This window comes from Solenopsis invicta, chromosome 13 (assembly GCF_016802725.1).
Source record: "Solenopsis invicta isolate M01_SB chromosome 13, UNIL_Sinv_3.0, whole genome shotgun sequence".
NCBI classification, from domain to species: Eukaryota; Metazoa; Arthropoda; class Insecta; order Hymenoptera; family Formicidae; genus Solenopsis; species Solenopsis invicta.
Window position 1 is genome coordinate 12,717,436 of NC_052676.1, and position 26,638 is coordinate 12,744,073.

Below are 26,638 nucleotides of genomic sequence, written 5' to 3' on the forward strand. Positions count from 1 at the left end.
CACATGTAATTTTGATAAACATTTTATACTCATGCTATTTTTGGTTAGCGGTAGTTAACTCATCAATGACTATTATATACATATATATTATCAAGGCATTGGAATCTTGTACATTTTTATACATTAAATATTCATATGTTTATACTTTACATTTTTTACATTTTTTTATTAACGCTAATTAATACATCAATTAATTTATATACATAAAATCATATTAAAGAAACTATTATCTAACTCAATGACAACGACAATAATTAATTAAAAGAAATTAACGTTCAAATCTTTTTATCTGAAATGTATTATTTTCCTTCCTTGGATTGTTTTATTGTAGATTTGGAAGACACAAACTCGTTTCAAGATTTCAATAAAAATATTGTAGCAAGCAATCCTGAACAAATTGAAACCATTTTTGATAATCAGAAGTCTTCTGAGTTTCTTTAAAATTTAAATAAAGTTGCTGTTAAGCCGCTTCAAAAGTGCTGTGAAAAATTATTTAATCACATGCAAAGGGATGTGTATGCTATTTGCACTGAGAGCAGAGAACTTTATTCAGTATGGCTAAACAAAAGACAATTTCGAATAACTTCAAGTAATGCATATACTTCATTTACGTATGGAAAAAACAAAAATCCTGATTGGAAAAAGAAATCATTAGATTATTTTTATGGAAAACAATTTAGTAATTGTTATACTAAACACGATTTGGAATATGAACCAATAGCACGGAATTTATGAAGATTTAATTTCATCGAAAGTAGTAGAGTGCGGTCTTATTGTTTCCAAAGAAAATCAGTGGCTTGCATGTTCACCTGATGGAATATTATTTTTAAATAATAAACCATTTAAATTGATTGAAATAAAATGCCCTTACGAAGGTAGAAAAAAAAGAATGAGTGAAGTGATCAATACTATTAAACGGCTCGAAAGAAAAAATGATCAATTGACTTTAAAACAGCGTCATGCATATTATGCACAAATTCAAATAAGCATAGCAATTTTGAATTTGCAGTCAACTTATTTTATAATTTATACTCCATTTGACAATAATTTAATAACATTATCAATTAGCTTTGATGAGGAATACGCCAAAGATATATTGTGGTCATTAAAAAAGATTTATTTCGATAAGATGATACACTTCATATGTGAAAAGAAAAGAGAAGAAGATTAGACAGATTTCAACTTTTCTATTTTCTTTTTATAAAAATGTTATAAAGTTTATAAGAAAAAGTTTATGAAAATGTTATAATTTCAAAATACATACATAATATAAAGTGTATAAAATATTTTATATAATAACTACTACCAAAGGTTAAGATACTATATTTTTATTTTGCTTTGTGTTGTGAACAAAATTTATCATCTTTAATTATTGGAGCACTCAAATTTACAACAGCACAAATAATATTGAAAATTTCATCAGCTTTACTTATAAGACACGCAGGCATTGTAGATCCTAAGACTTGGAAAGTTTTTAACCTTTGATTGCTTCTTTCAATATGCACTCGTGCTGTGGCAATATTACGGGTTAATATTGCATCTGTTTTTGAAAATTGTTTTTTATCTATTAGAAAAAGAGGTCTAATAAGTTTTATATCATTTAATTTACAAATATCGTCAATTGAAAATCCTTTATCTGTCATGATTGGGTCTTTTTTATTTAATTTCTGTATGATTTTACTTTGCTCGAAAATTGCCTTGTTAGAAGCACGTCCTCCATAACATTTGCTCACAAATGAAATTAAACCAGCTGGTGTTACACCAGTCATAAATTTAATTGTGTAATTACTTTTGTAACGCGAAAAAGTTGCAATCTGACAACATAAATCCTTTGGCTTTTGAATTTTAATTTCAGTACAATCAACTACGACTCTAACATCTTCGAACCCCATAAAACATAGCGGAATATTCTTTAAAATATTGTCTTTGTTTGGCCACAAAATAGCTGGCTTTAAACAAATATATAAAATGTCAAGCATTTGAAATATTTTTTCTTTGCAAGTGTTTGGTTTGCATTTAAATAAAATTGATAGCAAAGCATAAGACATATTTTGTTTCAATTTCATAAAAGTCATTATTATTGTTTCTCGTATATTCGTTTTTGTATTTGTAGTAGGTGTTTCCTTGTATGTAGTTTTTACAAGAGTTTCAATTGTATTGAGCAAACTAAAACTATAAATGCCAGTTAATGTACTTAATTTAGTATCAGAAATAATAATACTTGAAAATTTTACAAAAATATTATCACTTTGAACTTGTATTCCTATATCCTTATTTGTTAAGGAAGTTTTGACATTTTCTTCCACAACTTCGGCAAGACATCCATGTTCATCAATTATTCTAATTGCAGGCAATGCTTTTTCAATTACATTTTGATCAGTTGTTTTATCAGAAACAGTAGTTTACATTGCAATTTCTTTTTCAGGTACATCACAAACATTTTCTACTGATAATTGTTTTACACAAGATCTTTTATGCCATCTTTCTTCTCTGCATTTTGCTTGAATTTTTCTTTGCGGACTAACTTTTCTCGTTGATCCAATTGGTAAATAAAGCGATGGAATGCTTGTTTTCTTTAAATGACGTATATGATTTTTACCTTCTAAAAAATGTGACAGAACTTACAAGGAAACACAGGGAAGTGTCCGCCTCAGATTAAAACGAGTTTTTAATATGTTGTAGTACAGATAAAAATAAGGAACACGTGTTTTTTTATACGTGCCCATACGCACTTTAAGGGGGTGAAATACCCCTTTGAAGAAAATCGGTTTTTTTTTCGAAGCGTATGCCGTAGAAACTATAAGAGATAGAAAAAAATGTTTTAAATAAAAGTTGAATGGCTTAAAGAGTAATTTATAACAGCGGAAAAAAAAATTTTTTTTTTAATTCTTTTTAATACTTTCCCCCACCACTTACCTATTATTTTTCAAAATTTTTATTTCTTTTATAAGCAAAATAAAGCTTATTTTATTACGAATTCAACAGTATATGATAAAGTTACGATACAACATTCTTATTTTCCAAAAATAATTAAAAACCTCTCTATACGCACGGTACGCGCACCCATCCGCGCGTTCGTGCGCTACGGAAGTGACTCCCTCCGATTTCGACGTGCCTTTAATATGTTATACAGATATATACAGATAATAAAGATAATACAGATTAAAATAAGGGACACGTATTTTTTACACGTGTCCTAATACACTTTTAAGGGTGAAACACCCCTTTGAAGAAAATCGGGTTTTTTCTTTCGAAGCGTGTATCGTCGAAACTATAAGAGATAAAGAAAAATGTTCTCAATGAAAGTTGAATGCATGTTTTTCTCGCATAAGATGACAAAAACATTTCGAGAACAGTTTGTGTCTAACATGAAAACGCAGACATTGAGAGAAACATTTACTACAAAATAAAACGACACTACACTAAAGAATAACAACAATTACGGTGTTGTAAGACATTAATTTCTTGTTTAGAAAATAATATGTAATTAATATAAGTTAAACATTTATTTACTGGTCTACATGATTCAACTAGAATATTTATTCTCTTCAACATTTTATAAATAAGGAGACTTGGATTACAAAAAATTATTACTCACACATTCCATACCTTCACTATCTAACGCCAGCTCATCCACTAGCAACAAGAGAACTAACATAAAACTAATTAAAAAATTAGTTATATATTTCATCTTTTATTTTATACTGCATTTATACAATTCAATTAATGTGTTTATTAAATTCGATTAGTGTAGAAATATGCATAACCACGCTACTGGCGCGTGCACTTTGGGTCATTTCGTGGACGACGTACGTGCGATAATTGGAGCGGGCAATTCGGCAGTCGCCTCGCCCGCTGCCGCCGTCGCAGCCGCTGCTCCCGCCGTCGCGGTGGCTGCTCCCGTCGCTACGAAGTTACCTCGCATCTCCATACCTCAGTTTTCTGGGCGTTATGAAGACTGGCCAGCTTTTCGCGACCTCTTTACTTCTCTGGTGGTACGCAATCCGTCCGCTACGTCGGTGGAGAAATTGCACTACTTGAAGACGAGCTTGAAGGGGGAAGCGGAACAAGTGACTCGACAACTGCCGACAACGGAAGCGAACTTTGAGCGTACCTGGCGTGCTTTGGTCGATCATTATGAGAACAGGAGACTCCTGGTGCGGTCCTACATCTCCAGGTTGCTGTCATTGACCAAGATGAAAGGTGAGTCTGCTGCCGAGTTGCGCAAAATTTATCATTGCGTGCAGACCACCTTAGGCTCATTGGAAGGGATCGGTCGACATTTAGCGCGGAGTGACGATCTTTGCGTACAGTTAATCACTGAGCTTCTTGACACGGTATCGCGACGCGAGTGGGAAACACAGCTTAGCCGGACGACGGAACCACCGTCTCTCGATGAGTTACTCGTTTTCGTCAGCCAACGGATGCGTACACTCGAGTCGCTCGCACCCGCGAAAAACGAGGCTAGCCCGTCCAAGGCTTGCTCAAGTTCTGCCCGATCGAGGGCCGCGTTGCAAGTCCGTAAGCAGGAAAGTCAGCGAGGCCGCTGCTTTCTCTGCAATAGTGAGCATTACGTGCGACAGTGCGAGAAGTATCTCGGGAAGTCGGTGGCGGAGCGCAGGCAGTACGTGGAGGCGAGTAATTGTGCTTGAACTGCCTCGGAAGGCATAAGTTGGCCGAATGCCCATCGCAAAAAACATGTTTATCGTGCAGTGAGCGTCACCACTCGACGTTGCATGACGCCTTTGTTGCCGTCGCAGCGGTCACGGTGCACGCTACGACGCCGAGACCGGCGGCGGCTGTCGCTACGCTGATGATGACCGCACGCGTCCGCGTAACCGACCGGCACGGTGTTGATCACTTTACGCGGGCTCTAATCGATCCTGGAGCGGAGTCATCGCTGGTGACGGAGTCGCTGGCACAGCGACTCCGATTGCCTCGCTCACAGGCTTCCGTGGCGGTGTTCGGAGTCGGTGGCGTCCAGACGGGTGTTGCACGCGGGCAGATCGACTTGCGCGTCTCGCATCGTCGAGAGGGCTCCCCGATTGTTGTGTCGGCACTGATATTCCCTCGCCTGCCGCTCTACGAGAGCGATATGCGGGTTAACGTTTCAGGATGGTCCCATCTGGCGGGCCTAACTCTCGCTGACCCGGACTTCCTGAGGGCGGACCCAGTGGACCTCCTCTTGAGCGCAAACGTGTATGCCACCATCCTCCGGACCGGCCTGCGGAGGGGCGGACCAGGCCAGCCTGCGGCGCAGCGGACATCACTGGGCTGGCTTCTGGTGGGGCCCGTCAGCGCGGCGGAGACTCCTTCACGTGCTCTGGCCTTGCATTGTCGTGTTGAGGACGATCTCACTTCGTTGGTGAGAGGATTCTGGCAGCAGGAGGAGCTCTCGGTGGGACCGGCGCCTCTTACTTCGTCTGAACAGGAGTGTGAGGACTTGTTCAGTCATTCACACCGCCGACAGGACGACGGCCGCTACGTCGTTCGTCTCCCGGTGGTCAATCCGCTGCCTGACTTAGCGGCTACCAGGCGCGCTGCCTTGCGCGCCCTTACAGGGACGGAGAAGAGGTTCACTCGCGATGACCGACTGCGCGAGCTGTACCTCGACTTCATGCGGACGTACGAGGAACTCGAACATATGGTTCGCTCGGACGCCGCGACGGGAACCCGAGTGAGCTATTTACCTCATCATGGTGTACTGCGTGAGGCCAGCTCGACCACTAAGCTGCGCGTGGTGTTCAATGGCTCTACGACGGTTTCCTCCGGAGAGTCGCTGAATCGGAGCCTCCTAGTGGGCCCGAATCTGTTGCCTCCGCTTGTCGACATTCTACTACGCTGACGATTGCATCGCTATGTCCTGGCTACGGACGTAGAAAAGATGTATCGCCAAATTCTGGTCCACCCTGAGGACCGGGACCTCCAGCGCGTCCTTTGGCGGTATAGCATCCGGGATGAGGTGGCGGAGTTCCGCCTTAACACCGTGACATACGGTTTAGCCTGTGCACCGTTCCTGGCTATGCGCACTCTCCAGCTGGCCGACGATGAAGCGGACACCTATCCGTTAGCCGCTCGTGCTCTACGCCGGGACGTTTACATGGACGACGTTCTGACAGGCGCCTCAAGCCTGGAGGAGGCGCTGGAGTTGCGACAACAGCTGACCGACATGCGCATGGCGGGCGGCTTTCCCCTGCGCAAGTGGTCAGCTAACGAGTCGCGAATCTTGCGGGACGTTCCGGCGGAGCACCGCATGCAGCAGGCGCTGCGGGATTGGGGACCGCCCGAGACGCACGGGACCTTGGGCTTGCAGTGGCATCCCGCCTCTGACGAATTTTCATTCGCCATTCCGGCGATCTCTTTGACCGACGTGACTAAGAGGTCGGTGCTGTCCTTGACAGCCCGGCTGTTTGATCCTTTAGGTTGGCTGGCGCCGGTTGTGGTACGGGCTAAGATTGCCTTCCAGTCGACTTGGCTGATGAGTCTTGGCTGGGACGACCCTCTCGACGAGGCTGAGAGACAAATGTGGCGCGAGTACGAGGCGGGACTCCCCCTTCTACGGAGTGTGCGGGTTCCGCGACGATTGGATGCGGGTTTGTCGATCGGCGACGCGGAGCTCCATGGGTTTGCCGACGCCTCGGAGCGCGCCTATGCCGCCGTCATCTACTTGCGGACTAGCTCCGGTGCGTCCTGGAGAACCTGCCTCGTTGCAGCCAGGACTAAGGTCGCGCCCATAAAACCGGTGACGCTACCTAGGCTGGAGTTGTGCGCCGCTACCCTCCTGGCAAGACTGGCGTCACACGTTCGCGCCACTCTCGGTCTTGATCGGGCGGCGATGCACCTGTAGTCGGACTCAACGGTTGCCCTGGGCTGGATACGCGGCCACCCGACACGGTGGAAGACCTTTCTGGCAAACCGCGTTGCCGAAATTCAGACCAGGGTCTCTGACGCTCAGTGGCATCATGTGCCTGGCCCGGATAATCCAGCTGACTGCGCTTCCCGCGGACTTGCGCCGGGAGAGCTGGTGCCACACCCGCTCTGGTGGCGGGGTCCGCATTGGCTCCGGGCGGAGTCGACGTCCTGGCCTGAGGCTGACCGAGGGGCTCCCCGTGACGGCTGGCCGGAGGAGAGAGTTCACGCGCGAGCGGCCAGGACCACGCCCGTCAGCGTGGAAGAGCCTGCTGAGCTCTTGCGCTTTTCGAGCCTCAATCGTCTGCTGAGAGTGACATCGTGGTGCCGACGCTGGCTTCGTCTTAGACCGACTGCTACGCCCGCGGCCGTGGAGGACGGCCGGGGTCGATATGGGGGCGAGCTACTGACGGACGAGCTGGAGGAGACGAGGTTAGCTTGGATTCGACAAGTCCAGGCTGACCACTACCGGTTGGAGCTGGGAGTCGTGCGGCGGGGTCAGCCTCTGCCGGCGTCCAGCTCTCTTGCCCGATTTACCCCCCTTTTAGATCATCAGGGTCTACTGCGCGTGGGAGGTCGCCTCAAGCACGCGCTTCTCGCTTATGACGAGCGACATCCAGCGCTGCTGCCTGGGGCTCTCATTTTGCCCGGCTGGTGGTGGAGGACTGCCACCGACGCACGTTGCACGGCGGCGTTTAGATGACCCTGGGGATGGTTCGTCAACGATACTGGATTCCTCGTGAACGCGCGGTGGTGAAGAAGTGGCTGCACCGTTGCGTGGTTTGCACTCGATGGCGGGCGACCATTCCCCAGCAGCTAATGGGCAGACTTCCACGGGAGAGAGTAACAGCGGGGAGGCCCTTCCTCGACACCGGCGTTGACTACGCCGGCCCAATTCAGCTGCGAACAACCAAAGGACGAGGCCAGCGGGCCTACAAAGGATTCATCGCGGTCTTCGTCTGCCTGTCTACCCGTGCCGTGCACCTAGAAGCGGTGTCCGACTACACTGCCGACGCTTTTCTGGCGGCCTTGCGTCGATTCGTGTCGCGCCGTGGTCTCTGTCGAACCCTCCGGAGCGATTGCGGAACCAACTTCGTCGGCGCCGACGCGCAGTTGCGGAGTTTCTTCGCCCCTGGTAGCCCTGAGTTGCATCGGATCGTCGGACAGCTTGCCGGCGATCGTATTAAGTGGCAGTTCAATCCTCCGTCGGCGCCTCATTTTGGCGGAATTTGGGAGGCCGCCGTAAAGTCCTTGAAGCACCACCTGCGGCGAGTGTTGGGTGACGCGACCCTAACGTTCAAGGAAATGAGCACCCTCCTCGCCCAGGTGGAAGCCTGTTTGAATTCGCGACCGCTTCAGGCGTTGTCCGACGATCCTGATGACCTAGCCGCCCTCACTCCGGGTCATTTCCTGGTGGGATCTCCGCTGACGGCCGTGCCTGAGCCTTCGTTGCTGGAGTTGCCCGCTAATCGCCTGACTCGTTGGCAACTTCTGCAGCAGATGCGGGACCATTTCTGGGAGCGGTGGTCCCGCGAGTATCTTCACTCTCTCATCCATAGACCGAAGTGGCGGAGGGAGGCTGCGGATTTTCGCGTGGGACGTCTGTGCCTCATTAGAAATGAGAATACTCCGCCGTCGCGCTGGCCACTCGCCCGCATTATGCGAGTACATAAGGGGGAGGACGGGCAGATCCGCGTCGTCACTGTCCGGGCGGCGGCGTCGGAGTTTACGCGACCAGTCGTCAAACTTATATTGTTGCCGGTTTGCGAGAGCGAGCAGAGCGGGGTGCCGCCTGACTAGCGCCGGGGGCGGTCTTTTCATCGCGTTTAGTTGCTGCGAGTATCGATCACTCAATGAATTTATTTGTGATGTCAGATTTCTTGCTTGTGCTTGTTAAAAAAGTTCCAGGGGAACCTCAGCCTGGGCCGATCGCCCTGGCTCGGGCGAGGCGGGCGGGATGTTCGAGACCATCAGAATTCCAGAGCATCACGCTTATAACGCGTGGCCGCGTTCTTCCCGCTCGCGCGGCGAAACGTTGTTCGCGAGCGGGAAATATATGCTGTTGCCAAGTAGCCACATTCCATTTTCGGCAAACAATAACAGCGAGCCTTCTCGAGAGATCTACGGAAATCGGTGACCGTCACATATTTACCGAATTCCTGCCGGGATCTTTTGAGGGGGATCGTTGCTTATATAAGGCACAACTATCGCGCGCGCAGTCAGTCGCATTCCGAGGTAACTTAGAGCTGACATCTAATCGACGCGTACTTGTTCAAATCGGCATTCGTCTCCCGGTCAAAATTTTGGTTAACGTTCTTGACTCGTTATACTGTTACACTATTAGGGAGTGCAAAAATAAAAATAACTCAGTTCTTAACACGACGCTTTATTTTGAGCCTACGGTGTTGTCTTCTCCCGCCGCTCTTCCTTATTCACCGCCACTCGCTCTCCCTACAACTCCACTCGCGCACAACATATTATTTTCTAAACAAGAAATTAATGTCTTACAACACCGTAATTGTTGTTATTCTTTAGTGTAGTGTCGTTTTATTTTGTAGTAAATGTTTTTCTCAATGTCTGCGTTTTCATGTTAGACACAAACTGTCTTCGAAATGTTTTTGTCATCTTATGCGAGAAAAACATGCATTCAACTTTCATTGAGAACATTTTTCTTTATCTCTTATAGTTTCGACGATACACGCTTCGAAAGAAAAAACCCGATTTTCTTCAAAGGGGTGTTTCACCCTTAAAAGTGTATTAGGACACGTGTAAGAAATACGTGTCCCTTATTTTAATCTGTACAATATATTAAAGGCACGTCGAAATCGGAGGGAGTCACTTTCGTAGCGCACGAACGCGCGGACGGGTGCGCGTACCGTGCGTATAGAGAGGTTTTTAATTATTTTTGGAAAATGGGAATGTTGTATCGTAACTTTATCATATACCGTTGAATTTGTAATAAAATAAGCTTTATTTTGCTTATGAAAAAAATAAAAATTAAAAAAAAAATAAATAAGTGGTGGGGGAAAGTTTACAAAAAATTTAAAAAAAAATTTTTTTTTTCGCTGTTATAAATTACTCTTCGAGCCATTCAACTTTCATTTGAAACATTTTTTTCTATCTCTTATAGTTTCGACGGCATACGCTTTGAAAGAAAAAAACCGATTTTCTTCAAAGGGGTGTTTTACCCTCCCCCCTTTTTTTTTGTTTACGGAGAGGAAATGCGTTACCGCAGGCCCCGGGGGAGGCTTGGTGGTTATATGGGGCTCTTCCCCGCCGACGACGTGTCGGCGGGGACATACCCACTAAAAGCTCTCCGGGTATCCTGCCCTGGTCCATGACTGGGGGGCTCCGGGAACGCGTGCAGCATACTTCCGGAGCCCCCCAAGTGTTTTACCCCCTTAAAGTTCGTATGGGCACGTATAAAAAAATACGTGTCCCTTATTTTTATCTGTACTACAACATATTAAAAACTCGTTTTAATCTGAGGCGGACTCTTCCCTGTGTTTCCTTGTTAGTATTTTTTATAATTTAAAGAATTAAGGAATAACGTTACAAAAATAAATAATAATTATAAGAATCTATAATAAGTCAAACTCGGACTAACAAAATTTAAAACAAACATAGGTTATGTCAAAGGAGAGGGGATTTTGATGCTTCTTAATATTAAACTATTAAAAATATTCTACCTATATGCAATAACTGTGTTTCAAGTCTGACAAAAATGCAGATTGCAGTTCGCATAAGCTAGAAAATTTAAAAATTATTATTCAGCACTAGAATCGCTGCCACTGATATAGGCCTGCTAACCTATATTTATTTTTAATTATAATGATATTTACGTGATGGTATGAAGTCTTCTTTTGTAAAATGAAGAGAGCACACTCTCATAGAAGCAGAAACCTTTTTTCCCATTTTTAATATTTTAATCCACGCTGTTCGACGATCAATTGCTTTCTCTGTATTAAACTTATTTATGAATTTAACGAGATTTTTGCCTTCTTTCGGAAAATGAAAAAAATCTAACAGTGTCATTTCTGCGAGCTTGACTAGTGCATCCAAAGACACAACAAAAAATATTGCTTTTATTTTTTCGCGGTGAAAACTCCATAACTTATTCTATATTGCAATTTGTATTTAAATTCGGCTGATTGCTATATAAACACGGACAGAGCTACCTACTCGCGCTAATTCTCCCGCTAGGTAGCGTAGTGACAGATCGAATTTCCCAATAGTGTTGTCGCTTTTTAACCACGTACAGACCGATTTGATCGGTAGATTATGAATGCTTTTTTTGTAGAAAAACATGTGCATATACGTCGTTAGTACACATAGCCGTTGTATATTTATAATAATCATAATTTGTATACGATTTTTTATTTTATGCATATATTGAAGAATATCCTGCATCGTAAAAATTTTTCACAAAATTTTTAAATAAATTAGAATCCTTTTTAATAATATTTAAAAAATATATATCTTTTCTCAGAAATTTTTTAGATGTAAATTAAAAAATATTTTAAGATTTGTATATAAAAAGATTTGTAAAAATTTCTAAAGTTTTAAAATAATGTAGAAATGAAAAATTTGGAAATTTACATAGAAAGTGTGACAAATTATATGGAAAATTCTGAGAAGAATTTTGTAACTATGGTGAAAAGTTTTTCAACATTTTTTTATGTACTTTTTAAAATTTTTATGTAAACTTACTTTTATTATTCTTCATTTATTTATTTTTATTGTCTTAGAAAACACTTAAGCATTACATTACAAATATGTTATTGGACTGATAGTGTAACAACACAATAATAGTAAGAAAGCCTTCTTCGATCGTAGCTAGATCTTAATGCTTAAATTTATTTATGTGATTTTATATACTTCTCCGAATTCAACCAGAATGTGCGCCGAATTAATTTTTGATCATAACACAGCATGTCGAATAAGAATTAGTAATATCCATATTTATATTAAATTAATTAATTTAATATAGTACTTGATACTGATTTGCATCTATATACCCATTCCCCCCTGAAAAAGCTGTAAGAAATTTATCACTGTGCCCCAATGGTCAAGGTGATAAGACACCGGGACCGGAGATTCCGGAGGTGCCAGGTTCGAACCCTGGGTGGGGTGTTATTTTTTGCAATAAATTTTTTACAGTTTTTTCAGGGGGGAATGGGTATATAGATGCAAATCAGCATCAAGTATTATATTAAATTAATTAATTTAATATAAATAATGATATTACTAATTCTTATTCGACATGCTGTGTTATGACCGAAAATTAATTCGGCGCACATTCTGGTTGAATTCGGAGAAGTATATAAAATCACATAAATAAATATAAGCACTAAGACCTAGCTACGACCAAAGAAGGCTTTCTTACTGTAGAATATTTGCATATTTGAAATCTAGATTGAAAGTAGTTATTAGTATAGATTGTATGTGAAGTAGGAAGAATTACTAAGAACGTAGAGTAATTAAAAGATGTATGCTTAATGTATTTGCTAAGAGATTTAATTGCTAAGTAACGAATGCTTTCTTTTGCATGCGTATTTCCGTTGTTAAAACTTTTATAATCCTTACTACGTAATTAACTCTTGTTGTGTTAACACACTTTATAAAATTGTTCCAATAAATTTGGTGAATTGAGTACAAGTCTACTAATTTTTAATTAAAAGCTAACATTGGTTATGGGCCCAGTAAGCACCAGAAAATAAATTAGTGGATAACAGCGTAAAAAATAAGAAGTTTGTGTCAGTGCCAATCTGGATATTGGATATTCGTAAGAAGAGATTAAAAAAGATTAAGAGATCGAGATGGCAGAATCACACGGTCATGTTTCCATTGTCAAGCTAAAGGGAAGAGAAAACTATTCGACGTGGAAGATAGCAATAGAGAATTTACTTCAGTTAGATGGACTATGGAAAGCGGTTCTAGGAACGGAGACCAATGAAGATAAGATTATAAAAACAAAAGCAAAGATAATTCTCAGTGTGGAAGAGTCAATTTATGTGCATATTTTAAAAGCAAATACTGCGCAAGAAGCATGGAAATATCTTCAAACAGCATTCGAGGATACTGGATTGACGAGAAAGGTGGGTCTTTTAAGGAAAATAATTACAACAAAGTTAGAGACTTTTTGTTCAATGGACAAATATGTGTCGAAAATTATGTCAACGGTTCAACAACTAACGTCAATCAAATTTCAAATTAATGAAGAATAGCTTGGGACTGTCTTATTGGCCGGATTACCAGAAAGATACCAGCCTATGATAATAGCATTGGAGAGCTCCGGTATTCAAATAAGTGGAGATTCAATAAAGACCAAACTTCTACAAGAAGCAATTTGTCAGAAGTCAATAAATACAGACGGAGTATCGGCGTATTACACAAAACGTCATTTTCATGGAGCTAAACAGCGATTTAAACCGAAGAAATTTACATGTTGATTCTGCGGTAAAACCGGACATGCAGCTAACAACTGTATGGAGAAGAAAAAGGAAGAAAAGAATGAAAAGAAGCCAGATGTTTGAGAGAAGAAGAAGGGAGAGATGAACTCCAAGGTGACGTTCCTGGCAACACTGGCAACAGCGACAGCTTTTCTTTCCGACCAAGGTTCAACAAGAAGAGGATCGTGGATCGTAGATTCAGCAGCATCAGTTCACATGTCGCCCACGGAGGAGCTGTTCGAGTCAATGACACCTCTAACCAATGCCGAGGTAGTAATAGCAGATGACATGCGTTTGAGCGTCAAGGGAAAAGGTACGATAAATATAGCGGTAAATGGGCGAACCAACTTTATATCGGTAAGTGACATCCTTTTTGTACCAGATTTAAGAGTAAATCTACTATTTGTTAGAAAAATCACAGAAAAGAATTTTATTGTAAAATTTAATAAAGATATGTGCGAAATAGTAGATAGACATAATAATGTAGTTGCGATTGCGAAAGCTAAAAATAATATTTATGAACTAGTACAACCGAAAGAATTAGTAGAATTAAAAGAATTAGTAGAATTAAAAGAATTTGCATATAAAAGTAGATTAGTTAATTCGATTAAGTGGCATAAAAGATTAGCACTTAAATAGATTTAGTATGAAAATATTAAGAGATAAACATACGCGCGGATTAGAATTTGAAGAACCGAGCAAACAAGCGTGCGAAGTTTGTGTTAAAGGAAAGCAAACTCGACAATCTTTTGCGACTGATAATCCAAGAGAATTTAAAGCGTCGAAATTGTTGCAAATTGTACACACAGATATTTGTGGTCCAATGGAGACTAAATCAATAAGTGGGGCTAAATATTTCATCATTTTTATAGATGATTATTCAAGATATTTGAGTATTTATTTCTTAAATAATAAATCTAAAGCGTTAGATGCTTTTAAAATATATAAGAAATATGTAGAAAAGAAGACAGGCGAACAAATATTAGCGCTTAGGTCAGATAACGGACGGGAGTTCATAAATCAAGATTTCGTGTCTTTTCTACAAGAAGAAGGAATACAACATCAATTAACAATACCTTATATTCCACAACAGAACGGTCTAGCGGAAAGGAGTAATAGGTCTGTTGTTGAAAAAGGACGTTGTATGCTGATAGACGCAAATTTTCCAAAGGAATTTTGGGCCAAAGCATCTTCAACGGCAGTCTATTTATTAAATAGATCACCATCAAGAATTTTAAATAATCGGACGCCTTATGAATTATGGACGGGACAAAAACCGAATTTAGCACATCTGAGAACTTTTGGATGCAAGGCATTGGCGCACATACCGAAAGAAATACCGAACGAAAATGGGATGAGAAATCTAAACCTTGTTTATTTTTAGGATATCTACAGCATACGAAAGGTTATCGAAAAAAAAGAAGAGTATTCAAAAGTAGAGATGTTATCTTTTATGAAGAAGACGATACAAATACAAACAAAAAGGCAGAAGAAAAAGGAACAGAAAAGAAAACAGAGATTTCTGAAAATGAAGTAATTGAAGAAAGAGAGAAAATACAAAAAAAAAGAAAAAGAAAAGATTATGCTACCAGTATGTAATAACTTCAAGTTAGATGAAAATATAATTTCAGTGGGGGTACAGTCAATAGAAAATGTAGAAGAACAAAACAATAATATAGTTAACATTGATAATGCTGATAATAATTCAGAAAATAATGATGAAACTAATGAAGTAAGTGACAATGAAGTTTCAACTTTAAGTAATAATTAAATACTTAATGATACCATAAAAGAGAATTTAAAAAATGAAGAGTCTGTACAAATTCAGCGAAGTGGACGAATAAGAAAACCAAAAGGATGGTTGGATTATGTCACTTTTAATGTGATAATGGAAGAGTCAGCAAAACCAGTGAATGTACAAGAAGCTCTAGAGGACAAAAATTGGAATAATGCAATGAAAGAAGAATATGATGCCTTATTGAAAAATGAAACCTGGATATTATGTACTCCGCTGAAAGATAAGAAAATTCTCAAAACAAAATGGGTTTTCAAAATAAAACAAGACTCTGAAAATAAGGTGGAAAGATATAGAGCACTTGTTGTTAAAGGCTATGAGCAAGAAGCAGGTATTGACTATAATGATGTATTTTGTCCAGTTGTTAGATTTACTACATTAAGATGTTTATTTACAGTGGCAGCAAAATATGGCTATAATATAGAACATTTGGACGTGATAACAGCCTTCTTAAATGGAGAATTAGAAGAAGAGACATACATGCAAGAGATATACATGCAACAACTAGAAGGTTTTATTCAAAGAGGAGAAGAAGAAAAAGTTTGTAAGCTAAAGAAGGCATTATATGGTTTGAAGCAAGGAGCAAATGCATGGAATAAAAAATTAGACAAGGAACTAAAAGAATTAAAGTTTGAACGTTCAGATGTAGATCAAAGCCTCTATATAAGAAAAGATAACAATAATTTAACATATTTAGCTGTCTATGTTGATGACTTATTATTGTTTACTAATGATAATAAACTTAAAAAGCAAATCATTGAAAAATTAGAAGAAAAGTTCAAGATGAGAAACTTGGGAGCAGTCTCAAGAGTAGCGGAGACTCGGGCAAAAAGCATCACTCGGGCAAAAAGAAAACTCGAAACAATTATTTTTCTATTAATGTCAGGAAGTTGGTAACACTGCCATTCGATAGTGCTGCGAATGCGAAATATTTTGCAACCATAAAACTTCCAACAACTTGGCGTGAACGTTATTTATGTTACACAATGTGTTTATGTGCTATCAATGTTCGAAATTTACGTTTCTTAATGTTCGAAGACTATAACTGCTACGAAAATAAGTAATATATCAAAGTAAAGGAAATTTTGTCTAGTTTCAGAAAATACCAAAGTTATTTTGCATAAATTACTTGATGATATCATCATTATATAAGTAATGAAAGCATGTTGTTTTGGGCAAAAGGAATCGCTAACACGTTACCTTAGCTTGCATTAATAGTGTATATAGGCTACTGGTTTTCATTTTTAGATGGTTTTTTTATGGTTTATGAAGCGTGTACAAGTTATACCGGCATAGGTTTCTATGTATGCGATTTCTGCCAAGAATTGTAATAGATACCTTAATTTCGTAATTTTCCTAATCGTTCTTTTCAAAACTATGTTTAATTTTGTTACTTATTTTCAATATCTGTCAGATTAATAAAGTTTTTCACCTTTCCGTTTTTTAATAATTTTTAGTAATTTTTTTAGGCGATTCCTTTTGTCTGAGTTGGAGATTCCTTTTGCCCGGGTGTTTTGCAAAGTGTCTAAAAAAAGGTGTCGCCATAAAAGTCAAGTGAGGGTAGTTAAAATTAATTTTATGCAAAATTCAACGTCAGTTTCAGAAAGTGGAGACTTCAAGCTACATTTTAGAATAATTATTTTGCAAATTTGATAATTTGAACATAGAATTATAGCCATTTAAAAACAAACGATTCCTTTTGCCTAAATCTCCCCTACTAGGAATTAATGTTCATCATGATAAAGAAAAAGGAAGAATTTATTTAAATCAAAAAGATTACATAGAAAAGATATTGCGACGCTTCAATATGCAAGATTGTAACACAGCGAGGACACCTCTTGATATCAATCAAGAACTCACAACAGAAATGTCACCCAAAAATTCTTCTGAGAAGAAGGATATGAAAAATATTCCATATAGAGAAGCAATAGAAAGCTTAATTTACCTTTATCAAGCTACACGTCCAGATTTAGGGAGCACGATAACAACCTTAGGACCTTTTGTTGAAAATCCTGGTAAAGCACATTGGTCAGCAATAAAACGAGTTTTAAGATACTTAAAGGGGACATTGAATTTACAATTACAGTTTGACGGTTTAAGTTCAATGACATTACATGGTTTTTGTGATGCAAATTGGGCAGGAGACAAAGAAACAAGGTGTTCGACAAGTGGTTATGTTTTTCTTTTGGGAAATAATACTATTTCATGGCGTTCAAAGAGGCAACAGTCGGTTTCTTTGTCTACTACAAAAACAGAGTATATGGCAATTACTTTAACTACTCAAGAGTTAATTTGGTTAAAAATGTTAATAAAAGAAATTAATTTTGAGAGCGTTAACGAACCAATTAAGCTTTATTCAAACAATCAAAGCGCAATAAAACTGCTACATTCAGACAATTTTCATGCTAGAACAAAGCATATAGACACAAAATATAAATAATAAAAAGCATAAGGCAACGCTCGTAATGTGAATAAACACAGAGTATAATGTTAAAACGGTCAATTTAACGAGCCAAATTGATTTAATTCAGGATTTACAATTACAATAATATAGTCGCTAATAATTGGAACGTTTCGGCTTTACTTAGCCTTTATCAGCCTATTAATACAGTTAAAAGTTTATCTCTTTACAAAAGAATTTTCTTTCCTCTTAGATTTAAATTTCTACAGATAACAATTTTCCCTAAACTGTCTTTTTTTTAAAAATTATCGTGTGTATGTCGCATACCGTCTGTGATTTTTCCTGATGGCGAACGGGTAATCTCATGCATCAAATGTTGTGCGCGCGTGTGTGTGTGTGTGTGTGTGTGTATGTGTGTGTGCGTGTGTGCGTGGGTGCGCGTGTGTGTGTGTGTGTGTGTGTGTGTGTGTGTACAGATGTTGAGTCCTCCAAGCAACAACAACTTTTTTCCCTCCTCCTTACATGATGAAGAACTCACGAGATCACTCACGGCTTCATATGTAAGTTTTATTTTTCAAGCGTAATATTTGCCACGCTTGTTCTCTGTGTGTTGACGATGGAGTTATTGTTTTGTATGAATTGTAAATTTTTTTGTCATAGATCAATTAAAAGGCTTACTTGAAAGAGTATTTGAACAGAAATTATATGGACGTTCGCCATTGTCGACAGTCTTGTTACCGAGACAGACAGAGCGCAAGTGAGGCAGAACCGTTGGAGCAGGAGTCAGTATGTTCGTGTTATCTTTAAGCGAGTCAAGTAAACAGAAATAGGAATCATGAAGAAGGTCTGTGTCATTCTGTGAGTTTAGTCCGTTTGTTTGTTGTTTTATATGTATCATTTCCGAAATTAATCTCTTTTGGTAATTTTCTTCAGTGCCCAGAATTTTTATGTCCTTCCAATTGAAGGAATGGTCAAAAAATATTCTATGATTTGTTATGACTGAGTGTTTTGAAGGATCAAGTTTTATATTGTTAATATGCTCTTTTGCTCTAGTCCTCAACTGTCTCTTCGTCTGCCCTACATATGTAGCATCGCAATTATTACAAAAGATCTTATAAACGACATTGCTACTGCAGTCTCTCTCCGTTTTGTCTTTATGTACTTTGATAAAATTGTTAATTTTATTTATGCATCTATAGCCAAATGTAAATGTATTTTTGTCTAATAAAGATGTTGTTTTTTTCAGAGATATTTCGAATGTAAGGGACAACAATGAATTTTTTTGTGTTCTCATCTTTTTTTGTCTGGTCTTGATCATTTGTGATGATGGGTGTCATTTTTGTATTGAATAGATTTTTTATTCTTACTTTAATATATTTGAAAATAAATTCTAGAGGATATCCATTTTTTAGAAGTAGTCCAATAATTAATTCCAAATTTTTTTGTTTGAAAGTAAGATGAGATAGCATTAGCGCTCTATCCACCATATTATAGATTGTTCCAATTTTGTGGCATATTGGGTGGTGAGAAAAAAATGATAAATAACGACCAGAGAAAGTTTTTTTATGGAACCAATCAATGATGATTGTATTGTCGGTTATTTTTAATGAAAGGTCCAAGAAACTTAGGCTACGGTCCTGTTCCAATTCAATGGTGAATTGTAATCTATTATGAAAACTGTTAAATGTCTTGAGGATAAAATTGAGTGAGTTCAGAGGTGCTGCCATAACAATGTCGTCGACATAACGATAATAGAACGGTATTTCTAGATTTATTGACTTCAACGCTTTTTCTTCTAAATCGTGCAACACAATATTCGCTATAATGGGTGATAAAGGCGATCCCATTTGTGTACCAAAAGTTTGTTCGTAAAAAACGTCATTAAAAGTGAAAAACGTGGAAGACAATATAAATTTTAGAGCAAATATAAATTCATCAAATGGAATCTTTGTATTGTTTTCTATTGACGGCCATCTCTTGCGAATACTGTCCATTGCCAAATCCAGAGGAATATTTATAAACAGGGATTTCGCATCTAAAGATAATTAACAATATTCTTCCCTAATTGTCATTCCCGATAGAGACTTCGCGATATCAAAACTATTATAGACTTGTCTAGAGTCAAAGGGTAAGCTGTTGTTGATGATCTTGTGTAAGAATTTTGCAATCGGATAAAGAGCCGTGTTTACCGAGGAGACAATAATTCTAAAAGGAAAATTCTCTTTATGTACCTTAGGAAGGCCATAAGCTTTTGGAATTGTAGAGTCACTTGAATGGAGAGAGAAGTAAGATTCTTTTGAAATAAAATCATTGTCATACCACACAGAATCGAACAATCGTGATTTTGTGAAACACGCTCTTCGCGCTCGCACGCGTGGTAAGATTTGTGCATGAGATCTCCGGTGGCGAGATCTCTCGGCGCGCACCATTGCGATCTACGGTGGTGAGATTCCTGTGGTCACGCCATTACCACGTGGCGCGGAACTGTATCGTATTCGAAGTTTCAAACACTTTGGTGATCATGCAGTGTATCTGTGATAATCTATAAATATATTGAACTGTTTGACTCCCGTGAATTCTCCAAACAATTATTTCACCGATCTCAATCTCCCCGTAATCGTCACGATCTTTATCGTCTCGTGCGAGACGAGTACCGGCGCCTAGTCTTCTTGTCTCTTTCCTCTTTTGTTCCTCTATTTGAAAATTAAAGTGCGGCGATTTACGATCGAGTGCGCACATGAAGTGTTGGTCATTCAAGCCGGATTAAGAGATCAGACGATTGGACTTAGAGACCGGACAATCGAACTTAGTGATCGTGAGCCAGTGAATAATACCGGGTGCCAAAAAGGTCAACATGAGCGACACTCTCGCCATGCAACACACGCGATTTCATCAAATCGATCGCGCGTTGGACAATTTTAAAAAAATTGGTCTGAATAATTATACTCCGGCAAAAATCAGTACGCGGATGGCATCTCTCAAGGACACATGGAACCAGTGCCTTCAAGGTCACGCGGCCATTCTGAAGGCCTTTCCGCTGGACAAACGAGAGAAGGTCGATTATTTCCAAGAGAATCAATTGGATCTTCACGAGGACACCTACCACACCACCATGGATTACATGGCTGATTGTCTAGAGGACGTCAAGCCTAGCGTGAGTGCGAACCAGTCTATCAACAGCTCAACGGTACATTGCGACCATTCATCGTTGTCCTTGAGACATCTTCCCGCGATTCAGTTGCCTCCGTTCTCAGGCAAGTTAGACCAGTGGAAGAGTTTCCGGGATCGTTTTACATTACTTATCATTCAAAATCGGGAGTTTTCAGACTTTACACTGTAACGCTGGTAGTTTCTCGGTGTCGGTTACAGGATTTAGGTTCAGGATCGGTTGCTCGGATGTGCTCGCCGGATGTCCGGGTTCGTGTCAAATGATAACGCCGTGGTTTGGTAGTGGAAACGAAATAGTTTAAATATATTTTGCTATGGTTTAGTACAAAAGAATCATAAGGTCCCGATATCGTTATCGGACAATACTGGACTCCACGAATAGTATTACGGCACAGGAGTGCTTAATTGCGCGGTCGTTGGCCCGCGTGAAACTAAGAGAACGGTCACAATGTATTTGCGGCGTACTTAATATCTAAATACTTAGAAGAAACGGATTTTAGAAACTCTGGAAATAGACGGACACGTGTTATGCGCTATGCGCTCGGAGGAAGCAATCGGGGTTGCTCGGTTAAACAATCATCGGTTTCGCGGACAAGAAAATATAATTCGCGGTGTCACTTAATATTAAAGAACAGACTCGGATAGTTATACCAACAGACGGACAGGCATTATGCGCCAGGCGCTCGGAAGCAATGATCGGAGTTGCCGTGAAGCGGCTAACTTAACTTACGGTTAAACGGGCCGTGATTGGCCCGCGCGACGGACGGTCGCGATCGCGGAATCGGCAGTGCGCGGTGCAGCGGACAGTTCCGCGATACGCGAGAGCGGTCGACAGTAGAGACCTAAACGGTCTCTCCCTGCGGAGTGTTGTCACCCCGTAGGGAACAGGTTTGCGGAATGAGCCGGAGGACGGCGTCGAGCATTCCCGACGACGGTGCTGGTCTCGAGAATCCCCGAGAACGGAATTGCGGGACGGACGGTTCCTATTGGCCGAGAATACCCAGCCGCGGAAACGACGAGTATTCCCGTCGCAGACGGAGGATGGGATCGGCCGAGTATTCCCAGCCATTAGGACCGACGAGTATGCCTGTCGCGAAATAGTTAGAACGAGAATGCCCGTTCCCGAGGAAGTGCTTGAGAATGCCCAAGCTAAGGAGCGTCGAGAATACCCGGCGCAGGAGCGGAGTAGGTTCGAGTTCGGTGGCTCGGAGCGATCTGATTTCGACTGCCCGCTGCCGGCTTATATAGCGGTCCGCGCGGTCGCAAGTACCAATCAGCGCGCGCGGTTGGGCCGGCCGGAGTAGGAACGCTTGCCGAACGCGGCGCGCGGCACGCATGGTAGCGCGTGATCGCGGCAAGCTTAGCTGAGCGCGTGCACGTGCTCGGTCTTACGCGTTGCGTTCGGCGTTTGGACCGGAGTGGTGGAGCGGCGGAGAGACGTAACGTTTCAACACGAATGCACTTTCTCGCGGCAAGTTTAACCGGAAGCGCGCGTGATGCAATTGCCAGTTTAGCGATTACTGCCGACAATTTCGAAATTGCCTGGAGATCGGTCACGGCACGATTTGAGAATAAACGTCGGATGATCGAGGTACATGTTTCGACATTGTTCAATTTACCGAGCATGTCACGCGAATCGCCTTCGGATTTGCATGAGTTGCACGACAAAGCCGACAAAGCAATCGCCGCGTTGAAACGTCTCAAGCGCTCCTCTGAAGATATGCTGAACGACATCTTAGTTTATTGCGTTTCTCAAACACTCGACATTGCGACGCGTCGAGCATGGAAACTTAAATTCAACGATGACTCTCCCCCCGCGACTTATATCGATTGGATCAATTTTGTATCCTCGCGTGCCATCGCGCTTGAAGAACTCAAGCCGACGAAATCGTCGAAAACAAATTTGGATTTCAAGGTTACAAGTTCACCTGCCTCTGCCGTGTCGGAGCCGACTTGCTCCCTTTGTCAAAAGCGTCACTTCTTAAATAAATATTCCAAATTCCTCGACAAGAGTCCGAGTCAACGTCGAGAATTCGTTAAACAGCAGAAACGCTGTTTGAATTGTTTAAGCACAAAACACTCTCTTTCAGAGTGCAAGAGTAAATTTACGTGTCGTCAGTGCCAAGAGAAGCACCATACAATGTTGCACATTGACTCGCCCTCTTTGTCTAACATTAATCAAGCTGTTATTACAGCAGACAATCCGGCATCGCCTACCGCGGACGCAAAAATCAATGTACTTACTGCAACGTCAATTGATGCGCTACCGTCCCCGGTTTTACTCGCAACCGCGAGAGTTGTCGTCAGCTTGCTGTCGGAACGTTCGCTGACCGTCAGAGTCTTGCTAGACTACGGGTCGGAAGTCTCATTTGTTACTGAAAAGCTAGTACAAATTTTGAAACTACACCGCCTTCGCACGGTGATATCAATTTCGGGCGTCAGTGGTGTTAAAGTCGGTACTTGTAAACACGCGGTTCAAATACAAATCTCTCCGCGTAACAAGGTCGGACCGATATTCGAAACCCTCGCGTTCGTCAGGAAGTTACTGGTTGAGTACGCTCCTCCACATGCACAGTTCGAGGACTCATGGGAGTATTTAAAGCAGCTAAATCTCGCTGATGACGATCCCACAGGTTCCGATTCCATTGAAATTCTAATTGGCGCTGATTTGTACGACCAAGTGTTTCTCGACAACAGTTGGACAACCGTGCGGCCGAAACACTCACTTCGGCTGGGTCATTTCCGGATCCACTTCTCCTCGCGTCTCTCCCTCTCGCTCGATTAAAGTTATGCACTGCACTCTTGAGCGGGAGCTCAGTAAATTTTGGGAAGTCGTAGAACTTCCACACCAGCGTACGCTCTCTCCAGATAAAAGGCTCTGTGAGGAGCATTTTCTCGCAAACTATTCGCGCGGTGACAACGGGCAATATATCGTGCGGCTCCCGTTCAAAAAAGGTCCGCCTATTGAGATCGGTGAGTCTCGTGTTATAGCAAATCGTATATTAGCCACACTGCATCGACGATTAAATCGCAATCCCGATTTGAAGAAAGAATATTGCTCATTTCTCGCGGAGTACGAACAACTCGGTCATATGGAAAAGGTTGTAGCTACTTCCGCTAATACGTCACTCTCGCAAATAGTCTATATCTCTCACCATGCAGTTGTACGAGAGTCAAGTTTGACCACGCGTATCAGAGTAGTCTTCAATGCCTCCAGTATCACAACTAATGGTACCTCACTCAATTCGCATCTGTTGCCAGGTCCCAAGTTTCAAACCGATATTTTCGACGTCTTGTTACGTTGCCGACAATATCAATATGTGTACACGGCAGATATTGTCAAAATGTACAGGCAAATCCTGATAGATCCTCGCGACCGAGACTATCAACGCATTCTATGGAAGGCTGAGGGCGAGACAACGCCACAAGAATACCGGTTGCAAACCGTGACTTATGGCACCGCCTCAGCCCCCTATCTAGCCTTAAGAGTCATTCAGCAGTTTCTCCATGACTAAGGAGAAGCTTATCCTCTTGCCCTCTCAATTTTACGTGATCACATTTATGTCGACGATGTCCTCTTTGGGGCCGAGGACATCCCTCTATTGCGTCATACTCGTGACCAAGTGTGCTCACTATTACAACGCGGAGGATTTAACCTTCGGAAATGGGCTAGCAACCATTCGGCGTTGCTGACTAACATTCCAACAGACGATCACGGGTTAGCCTGTACCAAGGATCTCAAACCCGACGAAAGTCTGAGCGTTCTCGGAATAAGTTGGAACCCCGCTCTCGATGCGTTTGAATTTCGAGTTTCGTTGCCGGAGTCTCTCCCTCATACGAAATGCGCTATTCTCTCTACAATAGCCAAATTATTCGACCCTTTAGGATGGGTCACTCCGGTCACGATAATTGCAAAGATTTTTATGCAATAACTGTGGCGACTCAAGCTGGAGTGGGATGACGACATTCCCAAAAACATATTGGCTCAATAGAAGACAATTTATCGCAAACTCGCCTCTCTTGACGGTCTACAACTAGTACGATGGATTCACCGCGGATCCGACACCAAGCATTTCGAAATTCACGGTTTCGCTGATGCTTCGTCGGTCGCTTATGCCGCAGCCGTTTACATCCGAGTAACCTCTCCGGCGAGATCACGACTACATTGCTAGCCGGAAAATCAAAAGTGGCTCCCATTAAACCAATGAGTATTCCTCGACTTGAGCCGCTGTCTTGCTCGCTCGTCTCATCGAGTCAGTTCAAAACGTTCTCAAGTTAACGGATCTCGTCTGTCACTGCTGGATAGACTCAACCGTTGTTCTAGCCTGGCTCAGCCAGCATCCCAGCAAATGGAAGACGTTCGTGTCGCATCGCGTAACTGTAGTCCAATCAAAAGTGCCGAAAGCTAAATGGCATCATGTTCTCTCCAAGGATAATCCTGCCGACTGTGCCTCACGGGGACTCCTAAAGCAGGACCTCGCGTCCTTCTCACTGTGGCAAGGCCCTCATTGGCTTAAACTCACGCCCTCGGACTGGCCGGCTGCGAGTTTCCCTCAGTTTGAGGAAACTCAACAAGAGGCGAAACCGACCCAGGCCCATCTCACGCAAGCTGAGGAGCCATGGGATTTAGCTTCTCGATATTCTGAGTGGCCTAAACTAGTAAGAGTCACCGCTTACGTCATTCGTTTCAGAGATAAATGTCGAGGACTTTTTCCGCAGTCGCCGGATCTGCAAGTAAGTCCTCGCGCTCTTACCACAGACGAGTGTGAAAGGGTAAAGCGGTTTTGGCTCAAAACTTCTCAATTCAAAATGAGACGTCCCCCGCCGAACAAGCGGCTCTTCGGCAAAACAAATCTCTCTCATCTCGAAGTTCAATTCTACCGCTTAACCCCATCTTCGATGAAGATTCATTGATTCGGGTTGGCGGGCGGATAGAGAACTCCCCCCTTCCATTTCATACCAAACATCCGATTATCCTGACATCTCACCCGTTGGCAAAGATGATTATTCGACACGCCCATTGGCGATCCCTCCACGCGGATGTCCAGCTTACCCTTGCCACTTTAAGAAGAGACTACTGGATACTTCGCGCTCGCAGTTTGGTGAGGTCGGTGCTGCATCAATGCGTCACATGCGCACGAGAGAGAGTGGTCGTTCCGGTCCAGTTAATGGGTCAGCTACCTCGCGCTCGCGTATCTGCTCCGGCCTGCGCTTTTCTCAATTGTGGCGTAGACTTTGCTGGCCCCGTGGCAACACGAGCATCCTCCGGCCGCGGAATAGCATCACGCAAGGGATACATCGCGGTTTTCATTTGTCTTGCTACTCGTGCTGTGCATCTGGGGCTCGTGGGCGGTTACTCGACGTCGGCTTTCCTTCACGCATATTCAAGGTTTTGTGCCCGACGAGGTTTGCCCACGGACGTGTACTCGGATAATGGGACGAACTTTATCGGTGCTGATAAAGAATTGACCAAAGCTTATCGCGACACGTTGCGAGACCCTGACTTTTTAAATAGAACTGCATCGGATAGGATGTCGTGGCACTTCATGCCACCTCACGCCCCTCACTTTGGAGGATTGTGGGAGGCGGGAGTTCGGAGCGTAAAGCACCATTTGCGGCGAATTCTCGGCTCTCACACATTAACGTTCAAAGAGCTCGCAACTCTTCTCTGCCGAATCGAAGCGTACTTAAATTCCAGACCACTTGACCTCTTACAGATTCATTTAACGAACTTGCGCTATTGACGCTAGGCCATTTCTTAATCGGTTCGGAAATTACGATGAGTCCAGAACCTTCTGTTCTGCACCTCAAGGAAAATCGCCTCTCACAATGGCAGTTAATTAGACAGCTTACCGAAAAGTTTTGGCGGATCTGGCAAATGGACTATATTAACACGTTGCAGCAAAGAGCCAA

At 42.0% G+C, this 26,638-nt stretch overlaps 5 protein-coding genes across 5 annotated transcripts in view; all 5 read left to right on the forward strand.

Annotated features, from left to right (window-relative positions):
• LOC105199508 overlaps window positions 1-5,845 on the forward strand; it is a 6,490-nt gene extending 645 nt beyond the window's left edge. The window contains exons 3-4 of the mRNA XM_039456481.1: window positions 3,844-4,624; window positions 4,714-5,845. Coding sequence (XP_039312415.1) covers window positions 3,844-4,624; window positions 4,714-5,845 — 1,913 coding nt within the window. The remainder of the gene's footprint in view (window positions 1-3,843; window positions 4,625-4,713) is intronic.
• Window positions 5,846-5,884: 39 nt separating this feature from the next.
• On the forward strand, window positions 5,885-7,612 carry LOC105201385. The gene is made up of 2 exons (XM_039456482.1): window positions 5,885-6,784; window positions 6,848-7,612. Exons 1-2 carry the CDS (start codon window positions 5,885-5,887, stop codon window positions 7,610-7,612), a joined length of 1,665 nt encoding a protein of 554 aa, XP_039312416.1.
• On the forward strand, window positions 7,609-8,709 carry LOC105201384. Its single transcript, XM_011169378.1, has one exon. It carries the CDS (start codon window positions 7,609-7,611, stop codon window positions 8,707-8,709), a length of 1,101 nt encoding a protein of 366 aa, XP_011167680.1.
• A 14,805-nt stretch (window positions 8,710-23,514) lies between these two features.
• On the forward strand, window positions 23,515-24,240 carry LOC105201383. Its single transcript, XM_011169377.2, has one exon. The coding sequence runs from the start codon at window positions 23,515-23,517 to the stop codon at window positions 24,238-24,240; it is 726 nt and encodes a 241-aa protein (XP_011167679.2).
• Window positions 24,241-25,725: 1,485 nt separating this feature from the next.
• Window positions 25,726-26,469, forward strand: LOC105201381. The gene has a single exon (XM_011169376.1). It carries the CDS (start codon window positions 25,726-25,728, stop codon window positions 26,467-26,469), a length of 744 nt encoding a protein of 247 aa, XP_011167678.1.
• The last annotated feature ends 169 nt before the right edge of the window (window positions 26,470-26,638 follow it).